This window comes from Genypterus blacodes, unplaced genomic scaffold, assembly GCF_046128005.1.
Source record: "Genypterus blacodes isolate CSIRO-AG114 ecotype Tasmania unplaced genomic scaffold, CSIRO-AGI_Gbla_v1 ptg000156l_1, whole genome shotgun sequence".
NCBI lineage: Eukaryota > Metazoa > Chordata > Actinopteri > Ophidiiformes > Ophidiidae > Genypterus > Genypterus blacodes.
Window position 1 is genome coordinate 7,251,754 of NW_027466957.1, and position 18,278 is coordinate 7,270,031.

Sequence of the window (18,278 nt, forward strand, 5' to 3'; positions counted from 1 at the left end):
TCTAATATCTGATCAGGAACCATCTGCTGAGTCCGCCGGGGTCCACATGCTCGTGCCTGACCTCTCCAAGGAGAGCTCGATGGGGCGTCTGGCTATTCGCAGGCTTTTGACGGGATCCCGATTGGCCATTTGAAAAGAAATACCGCACAACTGATTTAAATTCGCATCACGGCGATGACATTTTTGGTGCTTTCAGTCGGCAATTCTCCTCCGTCATGCCGGGCTCCCCCTAGCTCTGTGCCATGCTTCCTCACTTAGCCTCCGCATTAAACAGGCGATGTGCGAGTCTCCATGGTGTTTCATCTCCTCCTTAGTGTGGAATCGCTCTTTATTGCGACGCAAATATTGACCGTACCTTTCAGGCCTAATGGCAACGAGTCACCCCTCTAATCTCGTAAGGTTTATGAGGTGGGCATGTATGGATTCATCTAAGCGTGCACATACATCAATTTACAAAGACTCTGGTAAAAGTTCAGTCTGTATAAAGTTCCAATAGCCTGTCTGAGCGCGTTCCTGCTCCTGCTGTGTGCTGTGCGGCGCCATTCGCCAGGCCTTGATAACAGTTGGTTAATGGGTAATGTGCCACATAAGAGTGATGCCGCACTTTCTGTTTTCATTTTGTGGCTGTAGTGCAGTAATTAATCCAGCTGAACCCTTTTGTGCTCACAAAATAAATGCTTTCCGTTTTCATTAATAGACAACTCATTAGTACATAATGAGCAAGAAGGCAGACCCCCCCCCCCCCCCCCACACACACACACACACACACACACACCCCCCCCTCCCCTTGAGCGCCACGCAGCAAATGAGCATGTGCTGCACTCAGCCGTGTAACTCTCAGCTAATTCAAAGTTAAGAGTGTGTTCTGTCCCCTTTCCTCCCTCTATGGTAAAGGTGCAGCCACATGCCCTCAGACATTTGTTTCATCCATTACTGATCACAACATCAAAGTGTTGTGAACGCACCACCAGGCAGGTACACACACATTTCATCTGTCGAGGCCGTGCTGCTGCTAAAACTGCATGTGTAAATGATACATCTGGGATTTGGAATGTAGCATCTTAAATTTGAAAATGTAGTTGTGGAAAAAAAAATCAACTTGCTCTTGTTGACAGTTGTGAGGCTCTTATCATTGCACCATGGAAATGAAGCTCGCGCTACATAATTCAAGAGCACCTTTAAGTCATCAGCTCAGCAGTGCCGTCGTGCCAGGCTGAAGCCAACAAACCCATTTTTGGGTGACAGCCATGCCTCCTAATGAATAAACGGAAGTTTATTTGAGGAAACAGTGACGCGTTTCACATGTAACTTTAAAGAGATCGGCTCTGCTTTTCATCAGCTGATCAAAGGCCCAACATGAATCTAAGATAAATGAGATGCTACTAGAAACACAGCAAACAAAATTACTAGTCTAGACTAGATAGTAGATATAATTAGTACACATCTCGGATTCTTTTGACAAATGACTTAACTCTCACTACACACAAGAATTTTCAGACAAATCAGAAAACAGATGCTTCTTACTCCAAACAAATTATGTGAACGTGTTCACATCCCGTTGTTTTCTTCTTACATCAAATCTGATTTCCTTTGATTCATGTTGCTTCGCTGCTCCATCACTTAGCCCCAAAATCATTAACATCCAGTTCAATGGTCACACTGACTGCTTCCACCATTTATCACACTGCCGTCTCCTTACTTCATAATTTTTAACGAATGTCCTGTCACTGTCCACCAATGAGTGTGATTAAGAGACAAGCGGCTACAACGTGGAAATTTATCCTAATTACATTATGCTGATGATGTATCAATAATGGTTAATCATCTGAAGACGGCCTTGTTGTTTTTTCGCTACGGCCTGCACGCTACACTCTCCTCACAGTACACACACGCACACGCTTGTAAAAGGCTCATTCATGAGTGCCGACACACTTGCGACGCCTCGCAGTGATGATGTGGTTTTCATTCGTCTTGATGAAGTGATGATTAGCTGCGAGGATTCACTCCATGTTGGGGATAAAATCGAATCCAATTTCATTCTGTAATTAAAGCTATTCCCAGGGCGCACTGCTGCTAGTCCACAACTTTAAGGGGTCAATAGAAGACAGGTTTCCAATAGCAGTCTAATTCAATCAGCCTAGGTTGGATATAGAGGATCTGCAGGCGATGCTGTGACATTAACGTATGTAGTGAACATGCGTTTAACACAAGCAACACACATCCAAAATGCCACATGTGGGTTTGGACCATACCGTGTTTGCAATGTTTCCAACATAAACAAATATGAATAATTTCTAAGTGTGATTTTCAATGCTTAATATATCATCTTTGACAATTTTCTAACTAAAGCTCTGAAATGCAACCTTTTATAAATGTGTCTGCACCTCTTTTGAAACTTGTTCTCACTGCTTTCCCAAAGATGACATTTCCAAGATATAACAATTTCGTATCGAGGCGGCAAATTGCACCACTGCCTTGAAATCGGCTGTTGTGCAGTGTGTGTGTGTGCGCGTGTGTTTGTGTGTGTGTGTGTGTGTTCACATGCTGTGTCAAGATGATCAAGCTTGCCTCACATCGGCAGCTTCTGAGGTTCACGCTGGAAAGAGAGAGAACAGAGCGTTCTTGACAGCGCGAGAGGTTAAAACGGGGCGTAGAAGGAAAGATGAAGATGAAGAACGAAGAGGAGGAGGGTGGGGGAAAGGGGGGAGGAGGTGTGATTTCGAAGGATTTACAACAGTTAGATTCTATTTTTGAAGCTGCTCTCCCTGCCGGTGATTATAGTTGATCGAACCCGTTACGGCATTATTGATAGCTGCAAATTGAAGGCACAGGAGCGCATATTCAATAATTCAATTCAATGACCTTTATATTAGCCTTCCTCTGTGTAATCTAATGCCCAGATGTGAGGAATATGTGTGGCTGATATACGCCATGACACTGACGGTGATTTGGGGAAAAGAATGTCTGTCAGCGTGTAGACACATGGCGGTTTGAGTTGAAGCATTCAGCTTTATTTGTCATACGGGAGAAATGTGAGCAGCAGCCTCCAACACAATCATCCTGTTTCTCCATAAAGTGACTGTAGACAAAGAAATTCGTCTCATACTCTCTGCCACTGAAGAAATAACTTATTTAATATTACCCTGACCTGTTCTACAGACTCGCATCATGATAATCTGGCTTTTGTTACATGGCTTCTTGGCAGTTTTATAACTTATTGTGACAATGGTAACTAAAACAACCACATCGGATCTCTTTTGTTAAACCTTGACACCTTAATCATGTATTATTTAATATATTTATACACTATTTCTGTGAATTTGATCAAAAAACTACTGAATGGCTAAAGTAGAAATAAAAAACCGATAGACTTGGAACAATTTATTTTCAATTGTAACACACAAATACATTGTTTTTAACAATGAAGTAATTAAGTAAGTCAAGCTCAACTGAATTAACTCACTTAATAAAATCCCTACCCTTGAATGATTAGAATTTTTTGTGAATACCTTTGTTTACTCTTGATTTGTTTTATTTATTTAATTAAATTACTTCAATTGAATAAACAAATTAGTTGAATAGAAATATCAAAGTCTCAAATGACATTTTAAAAACATTTTCATTAATTAAGTGAATGAAAGACAGAAACTTAATATGCCTTAAAATATGCATGAAACTTGAATCCTCTCACATGTCACTGACGGTCACAAAGTACTTTTGCAATTTGAATGTAATTAGCTACTTTGTTGACTGCAATTTGTCACGACTGTGTGGTTTCAATGATCTGTGCTTGAACTGCACTGACAATACCATGCCCCAAAGCAGAACATTGGGACAATATTTGATGAAACACACTAAAGCAGGGACCGGCAATTATCCCGGTCATATTCTATTCCCTGAACAGACCTACAATACAAACAGTATGCCATTATGGAGAGCTCTGACAGAGTCTGCTGTATAGACGGTTGAACTTTGGGAGACATCCTGGGACACTGCAAAGGTGAATTGGAGAGATTTTTGGATAAGCCAGGTTCAATCACATACATCAAACCAAGAAGTGAGGCCCAAACCGAGGCAACACGCTCTGGGAGATGACTGCCATGCTGAGCTGCTCCAGGTCCCCTCCAGTCCCGTGGAGTCCAGCATGACATAGCTGGCAGTTGTGAAGCTTACAGCTGACTTACTTTACAGCTCGCTATTGTTAATGTACAAATGGGCTAACGTAGGTGAATAATTATTCATTTACCGGCTGAGTGGCAGTGGAGGCCAATATAATTGATTAGCATGCAGGCCGCCGCCAGTACAGCAGTCTATGCTGTCTAACAATTACACACCACCTCCGATTATTTGTGATACACACGCAGGGGTTAGAGTTTATAGTTTACAACAAAGAAAACAGGGAAATTCACTGACAAGTTCATTAACATTTACAAAGTTAGCTGGGGACAATTCAACTATAAAATGGAAAACTACTTAAAAATGTTATTCAACTCATAAATCACAGGAATGAACGAACAACGCTTGTTCAATTATATTAATAAAGTTCAAGCGACTGTGATGCGCTGCAGAAAAAGGAAATATTTTAATAATTAAGTTGAGGAAATTCTTTAGATTTTAATGTTGAAAGATCATGGATAAAAGCAGAAAGATTAATTAAACAATAGAGTCTGAGTCAACAAACACCCACATTCACATTTGAGTGAGTGTGTGTAGGTCATATTGACAGCATAGTCGATGTTACGGCTTTCTTTGCTTCATTTGTTTTCCTTTTTAACTAAAGCAATCACACCATATCAAGGTCTGACGATAAGAAAGTGCATGTTTACTTCAAATCCATCTTAATAAAGCCAGTCTGCTCCTGGATTCATCATCCTAAAAGCTGCTCCGACAGTAAGAAGTCTACATTTCAGAGAGGAACAGCTTGCAGTTGAAGATTTGTATTTCTCTTTATTTCCTATCTTTGTCTTGAAAGTGTAGCTCTTAAGGTCCTCGGGCGCGCTCCCGGGCCAACTTAACCTAACGTGGCTTGCAGTGGGGAACCTGTATTGACATATGGGCTGATTTGCATAAATCTAAAGCCCACAAGAGCGTAGCTGTGGGCGCACGGGCACATCAAAACACTCACTGCAGTATTCGCTGTAAATTAGTCTCACAATCCATACAGGCCACTGCAGAAATGCAATAATCAATGTGTGAGGTTTTCTTTGCTGTTTGAGGGCAGGGCTGGAGTTTCTTATTTGCGGTTTCACTGAGAGTTGATTGAGAAGTTCTGAGCCTGACTTGCGGGAAGAAATCTTTCATTCCTTAGTTGTTTTTCCAGCGACGTGCCAGTTGTTTCCATGTTCCGTGATTGTGGCTTAGCAAGAGTTCGTTGTACATACGAAAATGAAACGGAGCTTTGGAAACGGTTGCAATGGTGTAACAGCTGGGGGGGGATTTGTTTTAGCCACGCAGAAGATGTCGAGATACTACAATAGAAATCATGTTGGCAGGAGATGGGCTCCATGTTCTTCTGTTACACTCTGAGCTAATCAATCAGCCCCTGTGAGCTATAATAAAAAAGAAACGGAAAGGGCTTCTTTTGTTGTGATTAATTGTTTTCGAGCGAGTGCCTGTTCATTATTTATCCAGATCAAAACGCTGCTGATAGAGTGCGTGTCAACACAATTTCTCCAATTTTTCCCCCCCGGCCTATGTTTCCCCGACTGAGCCTGCGCTCAATAGCGACCTGCTGAGGCGGCCGTGCTTCAACCTCTGCTTCATCTCAAGGCACCGCAAGAGTTAAACGTGCTGAACATGTCCAGTTATTGCTTTGAAATCGCGCTATTTACTCCAAATAAGTTGCCTACATGATGCAACTGCCTCAGCTTTGTAAGACTTCTGGCTTTCATACAAATTCATGATATGTGGCACAGATGTTCCAGCTTGTTATTGTACAAAATGTAATCTTGCCAAGTATATTTTATCACACTTTTGCGGTCACCAGAGGGTTTAACGGCTGCGGTGAGCGATTGTGCGTCTTTGTGGCGAGGAGGAAATGCACAGAGGAATTCCTTTGAGTGATAATGTTGATTGTGGTTCACTAATTATCCGAAGCCTCCTCTCAGATTAGGATAGACGGTCAAAGTTTATGGTCTGACGCATAAGCAGACAATCAGACCATGTAATAACTAGAGGGCCAATATTTGCCGAATCCACTGTAACACCTCAGAAGACAAAAAAAAAAGCCGCCATGTGCTCGGGGGCCAATCCCACGCCGCCCTGCCTTGATAAACGCCGACACCACTCCAACAATGGACACCGTCTTTACTCTGCAATTAGGCAAAGCGCTGGATTATCACTCCCTCAGCCCGGCACGCCACAAATCCACCCGGATTCAATTATTCCCCCATCGACGTCTGCGGCCATTTGGGGCTTTTCGGGCATATGGCCAATTGAGGAATGTGCTCAAGGATTTCGTCTGCTGGAAGACCAAAGTGATAAAAGTATTACGTTTTTTTGTTTGCTTCCCTACAAGCTTGACAAGCCTATTCAATAAAAATGAAACCTTGGGAGTTTACAAACGCTGTCCAGGTAAATATTTTATCGGAACAATAAGATAAATGTACTGTTTTTCTCCCTGCGCTACCGCTCCTGCTGTCGGGGGTTGTGGAAAAAAAATGTTCTATGTTGTGTCAAAATATAGAAATAGAGTTCCTGTACATCCCTTCCTTCGAGCGGTGTGTGTTTTGATCTTCTCCTCCAGGGCCAACGAGTGTTCCTCACAGGCTCTGCGTAAGAACACTGACCTGCCCGCTGAAAGGATTTGATTTGCTTTGTTTCGCTGCACCTCCGTGGCATTATTTTTACTCATTAGAAAGCGAGCGCCGAGCGAATTGTGTAAGAGATCAAAGGTTACCGGGGGTCTCCAGACTCTACTCCAGGCCCATCTATATTCCGGCGCTTTACTCCTCCCTGCTGGTCTCCTCTCTGTCGAGCGTAGGAAAAGTTTCTCACCTAAGTGCGCGCGCGGGCATGTGGGAGTGCGGTAAAGTGGATATTCTTCATCCGTCTGAAATGAGGCCGTTTGCAAATAGCCCCCCCTGGTCTGTTCATCCTGCTCTCTTCCTGGCAAATGACCGCCGCAGCTGTCACCTCCTGCGTTTGACTGTGTCTGCTGGCCTGTCACCACCTAACGCACTGTCTCTGTGTCTCCTTTATCTGCAGATGCCGCCGTGTCATCGCAAAAAGGTAAGACAACGCTCCTCAGTCTCTTGTGGTTCCTCGCCACTCTCCTCAGATCGACGTTGTGTGTATGTGTGCTCTGTTTTCGCTAATTAGATGAGGAATATTTCACGGTGTTGACGCTGATTTGGAATTCAGTCATTTAGTGTTTCTATTACAGAACAATATGTTTGATTACAAAGTCAATCACTCACACCCACTGATACATAACCTGAATTATCCCGCGATGATCGACAGCCCACCGTCTGTGTTTATGCGGCGCTTTCTGTACATCCTCGCGTTCACACTAATCACAGCTCTGTTTACTTTCCTCCGCACTTTCATGTGTATGTTAATGTGTGGTTGGGGGAGGTAATCATTTTGCATTGTGAATCTTCAGGGAGAGAGAGAGAGGAAATGTAGTGTGTGTGTGTGTGTGTGTGTGTGTGTGTGTGTGTGTGTGTGATGTTTAGAGGAAAGGTACCTGTAGGCAAGTTTAGTTTGATGCGATGATGGGGGCCAGGCAGGCAAACTGTCTAAACAGCTCTGGGGGTGTCGTTCTGAGTGGCAGCCTGCAGGTGTGAGGCACCAGGCAGTCCCAGCCCTCCTCTCTTTGTAATGGAGATAATGGCGGAGGGTGTGTGGCTCTCTGTGATTGGGCGGCACACAAACAATCAGACGGTTTCCACGCTGATTCTGTTGAAAGCTAGATCTGTTTCTCGCTGCGCTCATAAGAACTCGGGTGTTTCTTTTTGTGTGAGAGCAGAAGGAGCATAATTTTTTTTCTCCTGGATCTGAGATAAAGTGCACAACATGTAGCCTACTGTAAGTCTAAAATAAAATAAATAAACAGCATCAGCGCCTCTTAGGGAGTGTGGGAACACCTTTGCCGTGCTGAGCTTCAGATGTGGAGCAGCCGCTTGTGAATACAGTGCAGGAGTCACTGATGGAGTACATCTGTGTGACAGGTTACACTCTGTGTGCCCCTGCCCACACTCACACACACACACGAGTTGTGAGGCCTATATATGTGATGACTATGCTGTGCTCGGCGCTGTCAGGTGGGCCTATAAAGGTAAGTGATGTGGGTTGCCTGTGCCTTGCTCGCTGATGAATGTGGAGGGGGAGCAGAGGCTGGCACGGCGTACATCATCCCTCCTCTGCCGCCGCCCTCGCACATGTTTCCCAACGAGAGGGAGATAAATAAGGGCCACGCCACCCTGACGGTGAATAAAGGCTCACCTTTGTGACTGCGCATCCACGTCTGCGTCTGGCTTTTGTGCGTTTGTGTTCCCTTTCTCCCGGGTCCAGTATGTCCAATTGAAATGCGACTGCTCTCAAAAGAGTCAACAACAACGTTTGATGCCTCTCGCCGTCCCAAACATCTAGAGCGCCGCAGAGACAAATAGCCTGTCTCTGTCATTTACACGCCGTGAGTTATAGCTATCCAGCTATGACTATGCCAGCGGTGGTGAAACCTTGGGCTGATGAAAATCTATGCAACATAAACCGTGTGTTCACATAAAACAATGGCACCCACGTGTATGCATGCTCGCGTGTGTGTTTGTGTGCGTGTACGAGCAGGGACGATGGAGGAAGCAGAACGTTTGTGTGCAATGGCAGCATCAACTCACAACTCACATCTCACAACTCGCACTGACCCGGTGTGACAACAGCGGGCCTGAGGGATGCAGGTCTTGCATATGTTAAATGGGTGCAGTGCTACAGTGCACATGTTGGACTAGAAGGCAGCGTGTCGTGTGTCAGGTGCTATAGTTCTTTAATAACCTTTCCTGTTGTTCCTCACCGGCGTCATGATTAATACAGGATCTCATTATAATGTGACCTTATTCTTCAGTTCACCTCTCCTGTAGAACATCCCCACAATCTGCCCCCACGACCACGACATCCTTTATTTGACGCCTCCCCTTTAACTCTCCAGCTCTCTCCCCTCTGCCAAATGAAGGATATTTATGGCACCTGTGCAGGAAAAACAGTCTCCAGGAGACGTCCCTCTAATTTCATTTTCAAAATGCCAGCAATAAATTTATCAAATGGACTGAATCGAATCGGAGTCACACGCAGTGCCATCCGTCATGGGCCGTCCCTCAGGGGCGTGTGGGCGTACGCGAACCAGCCAAAACCTCGGCTGGCAGGAGAATGAGAGCATTGAGAAGGAGGTGGGGGTCTGAGGGGCGGGTGGGGGTTCTGGCAGGAGAGAAAGCAGATGAATGTACGTGGGAAATATGCAGAGAACAAAGATGCGTGTGCACATCGCTCCGTGCGCTTCAGTGCTTCGGCGCGAGCATAAATTATCTCGCGCGTGAGCCGGGATGCAAATGTGCGCGGGGTGGTCAATGCTAATTCCTCGGCACATAGTAACCTCATGCTGGAATGTCAGATAAGCATTTTGGCTGTCGATGCGTCAGCGTAACAATTGATTAATGGCGGCAGTAGTTAATTGATTGCTTTGCTCATTTGTAAATCCCTTTCAGTTCAAACACCACTTTGAGCTTTATCCCTTCATCTGCCTCTGGAAGCTGCAGGTTCACACGCTCTGTGGCCCCGGCGCTCGCCTCCCGGTTCTCACCCGCTCATCATGTGTACCTGACTTTGACACCTTTGTCTCACTCTCTAAGTGCCTCTGCTTCAGCTTCTCCATTGTTTCTCCCCGCTTTCCCTCGGCCTCCCTCTCCTCCTCAGCATTTATCATTGTGACAGTGTGCGGGTTAAGCCAAGCATGAGCGAGGGTAAAGCAGCTTAGTACTAACAGGGCTAATGAAGTCAGCCCCTGTATTCCTCTGAAGGAGATCAGTGTTGCTACTCTGTGGAGCCTGTCAGCATTTAATGATTAGATGAAACATTCAGACACCTGCTATGAGGAAAGGGGCACAATGATATGTGGTGATACCCCGATGTGGTTTCTCTCGTGCGTGTAGATTCACACATCCGCACTTCCACTTCCCACAGGGTGCATCTCGGTCTTGATTTATGGCTCCGGCGTGGCATCAAGGGTATATACAGCAAAGAGATAGGAGGAAAAACTAATGACAGGGAGATTCAGTGAATTGATTCCTGCTATGTGAGAGGCAGAAGAGCGAGCTGCATGAGACTCCGCCCGGCCTCTCCGAGCAGATTGTAAACAGCGACGCATGTTCTGTACAAGATGCACACTGCGATCTGTGATTTTTCACTCCCCCGCACTTAAATGTAGAAGGAAAAAAAAAGCCACGATGGAAAATCAGTCAATGGGCCACACACAAACGCTCAAGATGCATCTCCAATTCATTGAATTCCCGGCAGATTAAGTCATCTCCCCTCTGTACCTGTGTGCTGCTAAATTTATGCGCGCGGTGTGCTCTGCCGCAATAAATATGTCAGTGTCAATGTGGGAGGGTGTTTGTCTGTGTTTTTAAATGCGAAAACTGAGGCACGGCGTGACAGAAGCAATTGTTGGGTCAACAAGCTGCCTGTTTATCAGAGTGAAAGGGTGATTGGCTGCTTTTTGCCCCATTAACCACAGATGCTAATTCCCCTGTCAGCTTACATCTACTCAAGAAATCTACTCACTAACCCCCCTGATGTCCCATATTGTTTATTGTCTTCCTCTGACTGTCGTGTTTGTCATTCTTATGGTGTTATGTACTTCTGAGTGTTTATTGCAGGTGTTAAAGTGGAGGAATTGAGACGATGAAAGACTCAATTGAAATGCTCTATTTGTTGCTATCCGAGCCCCTCTTATATATCCATCTCATTTGCTTTAATGCGTCCTGATTACGTGAGACCGTCGGCTCAATACATCCAGTTGACAGCAAACATTCAGCAGCTGTGAGGCAAGAAGAAAAACAGAAACACAGCTCAGAGAGAGAGAGTGAGTCTGTGTAATTGTCAATTGTACAGAAATGTTATTTTGCCCCGTAGCTGCTGAGGATTTTAGGTGCATTAATAATTTACCTTCGCAATCTCTCTTCTCCTCCTGTGATGGTTTAGTCAACAACTTCAATAATTGGCTAAAGGCTTTCACTGATATTACAGCGCACACTTACAAAGGCTACATCCAAACCAGAATGGGAGATAGCTGTAAGCCTCAGGGAAGAGGAAAAGCCAGCATAAATAGAGAAAACTCAACTTCTCGCCTCTGCTCAGTCCATAGCTCTGCTCAACTCTCTTGCAAATGCCACAGAGTCTGATTCTAAATGTAATTATTGGTGACAGGCTGGCAAATGCCTCTCCGACACGACTGCTACATCAAACTACAATGCGTTTGCAGCCTTGTTCTGATAAAGCAAGAATAGAAACACATCAAGTGCAGGTTGGTGTGTAAATGATGCAATGTGCGAAACCTCATCTGAAGGTTCTTCGTCTCTAGATTGTACTTGATAGTAGGAGCATCATACCCTGAAAATTGCCTTTGCACAACCTTGAATCAAGAGATGCTATTTTAAGTACTGTCCAAAATGTTATTGTAGAGCAGTTAAATTTAACCTATTTATTTTTCATCTCTTACATGATATATACCACAAGATGGAATGTACTCTAAAAACAGTCTGCCTGCTTTGTAGCTGTACTGATGATAGAGTGATGGTTTGTTTGTGTATTGGTGCGTGTGTGCGTGTGTGCGTGTGTGCGTGTGTGCGTGCGTGCGTGCGTGCGTGCGTGCGTGCGTGCGTGCGTGCGTGCGTGCGTGCGTGCGTGCGTGCGTGCGTGCGTGCGTGCGTGCGAGCGTGCGTGCGTGCGTGCGTGCGTGCGTGCGCGCGCGCGCGTGCGTGCTTTCATGCTGCCAGTACTCCTCTGGATCCCTGCTAGGAGAACCATGATTACTTTGACCTTTTATTTTCTTTAATTCAGCCGTGTGTACTCTGTTGGAGAGAGGGTCATCCTCAGCCTGATCTTGCCTATATTGCCTCCCTCTAACAAGTTAATAAGGTTCAACATATACGGGATTTTAATGTCATCACATAACACACTGACAGCAGACACCCTCGACTCCCTCCCTCCCCCCCCCCCCCCCCCCAGATGAAGATGGGAAATGGTGTCACTACCACCACCACCAAATAGCTACTCCCCCCCTGTAACAATGCAGAAAGCTTTTAGTCATTACTCACTAGAGGCTGATAATGTGTTCTGCTTTCCAGGATAAACTGCAAAATGGGAAATTGAGTGTTGGCCAGAGATAAAGATAAAGATGAAATTGCACAAAGAGAGGCACAACAGACCCTCGTCTTGAACTGATTAAAGTTGCCTCGGCATTCAAACATTTCTCAGGCAAAGATGTCAGGCAGATAAAAGCAGAGACTGAAGACCTTAGTGAAGTGATCATTCTCTTATAGAATTCTGCTCACTAAGCCTCACATGCCAACTAGAATTAAGGACATTTGGCTTTTCACGTGACATGAACGTGATCTTATATTCTGTGTTCTGCTCAGCAGGGTGCAACACTGACTGTACTGGCAGATGGAGTTTTCAAGCCAACCATATGTACTAAAGGTAATTGACTGGATAGAGAAATAACTGCAGCTTATCATAGATGCTTATTCTAAAGCGCAACAGTTGAGTTTGGGACAGACAAAGCTGTGGCAGCTTAGTATCTGATAGTGTGCAGCAGATGTCTCAGAGGTTGGTGACTCAGATATGCTTGAGACGCTGTCTCGTGTCACTCGGCAACCAAGCTGGTCCCACTGAGCAAATGACTCTTTGTTGTGATTCAACAACAAGTTACTGTCCCACGACTACCTGCCCTAAGTCACTGAGATGATTCATACATCTTTGTCTGTTTACTGACAAGACACCACAGTTAGGCCTGAAGCCCTGCAGGGCCGGCATTGCCAGGGAGACGGGTGGCATATTGCACCCAGCAGGAAAGCTGCTTTGTAGGCCTGCTCTGCACAGGGATTTGGCCAGCTTGGATTAGCTCAGCAGGGTGAAACAGGAGGATGCAGACAGGGAAGGACAGACGGGGGAGAGGAAGACGGAGGGAGGACATCAATCTGCTCAGTGGCACACAGACATTACCTGAGTGAGAGCTGCTGAGAATCATGGTGAGGCTCTTTCATTCACTGGCACACAACTTGCAAGATATAAACCAATGGGATATGAAATAACTTTTTACACTCTCTGCACACTCAGAAATACAATAAGCAGTGATCAATTACACATTCACATTACTATTTAGTTATTTTCACATGTTGAGCCTATACTAATAAGTAACAGTATCTGTAGATTTCTAAGAGAATATTCATCCAATACCCATAATAAATAAATTCAGCTCAACAGTGGCCAAACTCCACAGTCTAACTAATTAAGAAGGCCTTTTCCTTCTACAGTTTGTGTTCAGAAACCCTTTTTAACTGTTCAAAGGCGTGTCATCACGGTGATGGCAGATGGGTAGTCTGAAGCCCTCCTTCCCCCCTTAAAAACATTGAAATGGTAAAAAACAGAAAAAGAAGAAGAAGAACAGAGCCAGTTTCCTCTGACAGACTGCTGAGGAAACGTGTCTTTATTCTTTGCTGGGGCTGAGTTCATTTCTGTCCGAGAGATGGATCGAATCCAAGAGTTTATTACCAAACTTCAGATGCAAAGCCCATTCGTTCTCTGACACCAAACAGGGCCAAGAAAATGAATTGGGGTGTGGACAATTTGGCATCGCTCACACAAGCACAGTGGGAAGAAAATAGTCAAATGTAGAACTCATGTCTCCCTCCAGCTTCTCGCCTCCAGACCTCATCTGATAGCTATTCTTCTTATTTTTTAATATCCAAACATTTAAAGCACATACAGGCAACACATAAAACACCTTATTATGATAGCCGTTACTGTGTAGTTACTGTGTGTGAGAGGCTGAGACAGGGGGCAGCTTATGTACAGTATAGATGGAACATTGCTGATTGGTTAGTCGAGACTGGCAAACCACCGTTTCAAAACATTTTACTTTCCATGTGACACCATGGTAACAGTGGCAGCCAGAAACATACCCTCTGATGATCAAGATGAGGAGTAGAAATTTCGCTGCCGTTCAGGGAACACTACGACACAGGGTTGGCTAAGCATAAAGTTGAGATGAATTGTATATTAAGCTTGGATGTGGAATATGGATGAGATGAATTAAAAATTCAAATTTTATTGTATTTTCTTTTTCATTTCAATTTCACCCGCTTTCCCCTTTGCGGTTCGACGGAAACTTGCCGGCTTTGAAAAACCTCCACGCTGTGCTCGTGGGGCCTCTTCCGTTTAAGCCGAGGCTTGTGCACCACTTTAAGGAACCATTTTACACTCAGCACAAATCTGAATAACAAATTGCTGTGCCGAGCTACGTACGGTTCCAGTTGGCCTGTTTACCCCGGAGAGAGACGCGGCACCTAGGAAGTGAGGTATGCCCGGATGGATTATTCTAGGCTAATTCCGAGCACAAATCAGCTCTCGGCCATCAATAATTCATGTGCGAGGCTTTGAAAAGTAAACACTGCTCGGCCCATTAAGAATCCGGATTGGCGTGCGGCCATAGTGGCACGTACACTGTACACAACTCGGCGGGAGTATATGGAAATGGGAATGCTCATTAGCGATAGCAGGAGCTTTCGGAAGACCTATAACTGGTGGTACCTGGTGGAGTGTTAGCATGGCGCGGTTGCTAAAGATGACGGGAGAAGGAGGTAATTAGAGTGACAGCTGGTGTTGAGATGTGTGAAGTTTGCTGGATTGATCTTCTCTGTCAGCTTTGTTTCTGTTCACATCAGACATTATAGGAGACTTGCGCTCTCATTCAGTCAGTGAACGCTTGAAGCTAAATGCTAAAAAGGATGGCACGCTTGCTATATAGTTACATTTTACTGTATTTTCCCTTACGTTTACCCTCAGCCCGCTTCCCTTCCTTGTCTCTCTTGTGCTTCTTCAAGGTCTGCTTGTGATATTAAGGCTCTGTGTAGCTGAGGGAGTTGGCAGGTTTGCGATGTGTTTACGTGGAGCTCAGCATTCCCCCCCCCCCCCAGCACTGTTATTCCCACCTGAACAATGGATGACGGAGAGCGCCTGTGTCTCTGTCTGGAATGCTTGTTAGATAAATTGGAGGTTTATGCATGTAAGCTCCATGAGCAATGTTACACTCTCTCTCTTTCTCTCTCTTCAATACCCTTGAGATGCTCTACTCAGTACAAACAGCATCTGTCCTAGTGAATAATGACTTCTCTGATCATTCCCCAGAGAGTCAATTGCAGCTAACAGATTTTACTTTTGTTTCCTTCTTATTCTTTAACTTTACGACTCACAGCTTGAAGCACATCATTTAAAGAAGCGTCAAATTTGGGGTTTTCTTCGAATGATGACAGCCTTGTTTTGTCCTCGTGTGATCTCTTTATCTACCTTCTACTATTGTTATGATTTCTCTGAAGCATAACTTAGCATAACTTAACTGGTATTCCATGTGGACCTGAAAAGGGTGATGGTCATTTCAGACAGTCGCTATGAGGCACACAATAACACAAATGTATAGTGTATTACTTTAAACAATAATCAATTCTCATAGGGAGTAACTAACCTCTATGGGCGGTAAACGTGTTCACATAGGATCTGATTTCTATAGCCAGGCTCATGGATTTATGTCTCATTGCAGAAAAGAGGTTCCCAAGTGAATTAAACACTATATCTATAGAGTAACTGTACAAATGCAGTATGCACACATATCTGTTCTGCGTCTGCTCGGGTAGAGTACACACTTACATGCAAGTCAGACTCCTGCGTGTGAGAGTTATCACTATTACTACTACTAATGCTACTCTCCGGCTCACTCTGTTAATGGGTAGGGATTCCTGCGCTCTGCTCCAAGCCAGTGGAGACCAATTAAAGCCATCAGGCATCGTCGGGGGAGCTGAGCTGTTCTCAGAGCCTGCAGAGCTCAGAGAACAGAGGGTTTTTACACTGAGCTCCATCCTCCTCCTCCTCCTCTCAGCTCAGCAGCATCCAGACGGGGCATTTGCTGGGCGTACACACTGCCGAACACCACAGAAATACGACTTAATTCGCTGTGTTTCCCTCGTATTGCCTATTCAAGTTAAGAGCGACCTCAAAACGCTGAGCTAGAGGTTAGAAATGCTGTTTTTTGAGTATTGTGTACAGAACATATCTCCCACACACACGCACACAGAAATGAAATGTGTAAATGTGTTTTGCCGTAAAATTAAGTTTCCCAGGCTTTTGCACACACACACAAACACACACACACACACACACACACACAGCAATGCAGTGAAGAACAAATTTCACTCTCTATTTTTTCTCCCGGATGAAATACTTGAAATCTAATGAGTAGGTCCTACAGCCGCGCAAGGACACTCGTCTGTATGTATTTAAAAGAAATACAAATTCCAATTCCCCGTATAGAAATGCAGAAGTGTGTGGCAGGGATTCACCTCGCCGTGAGTCCTTCCCACCGGGCGTTATTATTGTGCGGTTTTCCTTCAGCCTTCCACACTAATGCGCCTCCCGTCAGTTGAGGCTACAGCCACGCTGCAGGGCTCTGCCGTGGCACGGAGGCCAGAGATGTCATAACCTGTTACAAAATAAGGCGCATAGTGTGAAAGTCCAGCCCGCCCCCCCCCCCCCCACACACACACAAACCCCCACCAAACCTCTTGGGGGGGGGGGGGGGTCGTGGAAATAGAGCCTCCTCCATTGTGACTAGTCAGTAGCTAATAACTGGCTGCTCAGGCTCGGATAAGGAGCCCCATTCATTAAAGTTGCTGCTGTCTCTGAGTCTGCCCCCCCCCCCCCCCGAGGGAGAGCAGCGGTGAACTTACAGGGCTGAAGCCACGAGCGCTAGACTCTCGCCAGCCCTGATTGCCTCCCTCCAAGGGACAGGCCAAAGCAGCTGGCTCCCACCTCTGCACTCAGGAAACCCTGCACACCAGCTCCCTCTGAACCACTTGTCCATCTCATTCATTCATTCTTCGGGACTCTCTGGTTGCGCCCTTCATTCCCCTGCCCAACTCGTCGCCTTTCATTATCTCTGCTGGTGCTCTCACACGAACATCTCCATCTGATTGTCATCTTCTCCGGTTTCCCTCCAGCTCCTTGCCTCTGCCTGTCTCATCTCAATCACAAGCTTAAAGTCATCAACCCCCCTCAACCGTCCATCTACTTCTCCCATGCTTCGTCTCTCTTTCGCCCTCTCTCTCTCTCCCTGCCTCTTCGTCTCTGTCTCTCCTCTGGTGTGTCTGTGAGGTCCCAGAGCACTGGGAGTCGCCGATGCGTGTACCGGTCAGCGGTACTCATGGGTAATGTGTAGATCATTCATCCCGCAGACAGGTGGGTAATGGAGGCGGGAAGAGAGAGAGAGAGAGCGTGAGGGGACAGTGGGAGATCTCTGGAGGCACGAGATTCAATTTCAGCGGGAATCATGGAGGCAAAGAAGCAGAACTCCCCTCTCTCTTTCTCCCTCTCCTACTTTCTCCCTCTGAGTCTTCATTCCCCCTGCTCTCTCGTCCCTCGGACTGCATAGACCGGCCGGCGTCTCAGGCACTGTAGCGTTACACTAGTCAGGCGACAGGACAAATCCCTACACAAATTACGACACTAAAGCCGTTATTTAAGCGTTTCCCTCGACTCCGGCGAGAAAATTACAGTCCTGCGTTCCCCACTGCAGCACAAAGGAAACTCTCTCCCCTTTGTTCCGTCCAGACGACAGCAGAGACTTCAACCTCAGCTCCCCCCACCCCCCCTACCTCACCCCCAGCTGCAGTGCTGCTAGAGTTGGTCCCCACCGCTGTGTACATGCGCGAAACCAGGTCCTCCGCCAGGACAAACGGCGAGTAATGCATTTGGCTCGTTCGCTCACCTGTGAAATAGGACTTTGGTTAAAACAGCCTTTCGCGCACGTGCTCGGTACCTGTAGCAAAGGCGCGCATGCTAATGTCTTTAATGGAATGGAATGGAATGACCACCCGGCGCAGGTTCCACTTCATAAACCGAAATGAATGACTATTGGCTGAGTAACACACACCATTTGACCTGGCACACTAGAGGAAACAATGATGTGGGAGACAAGCAAAATTGCTCATCAATCAGAGGCACGGATGGCCGCGCTC

At 45.7% G+C, this 18,278-nt stretch overlaps 1 protein-coding gene across 1 annotated transcript in view; it reads left to right on the forward strand.

Moving 5' to 3' along the window:
• Positions 1–18,278, forward strand: part of LOC143013555 (cadherin-4-like) — a 170,576-nt gene that overhangs the window by 75,631 nt on the left and 76,667 nt on the right. The window contains exon 3 of the mRNA XM_076167233.1: positions 7,207–7,230. Coding sequence (XP_076023348.1) covers positions 7,207–7,230 — 24 coding nt within the window. The remainder of the gene's footprint in view (positions 1–7,206; positions 7,231–18,278) is intronic.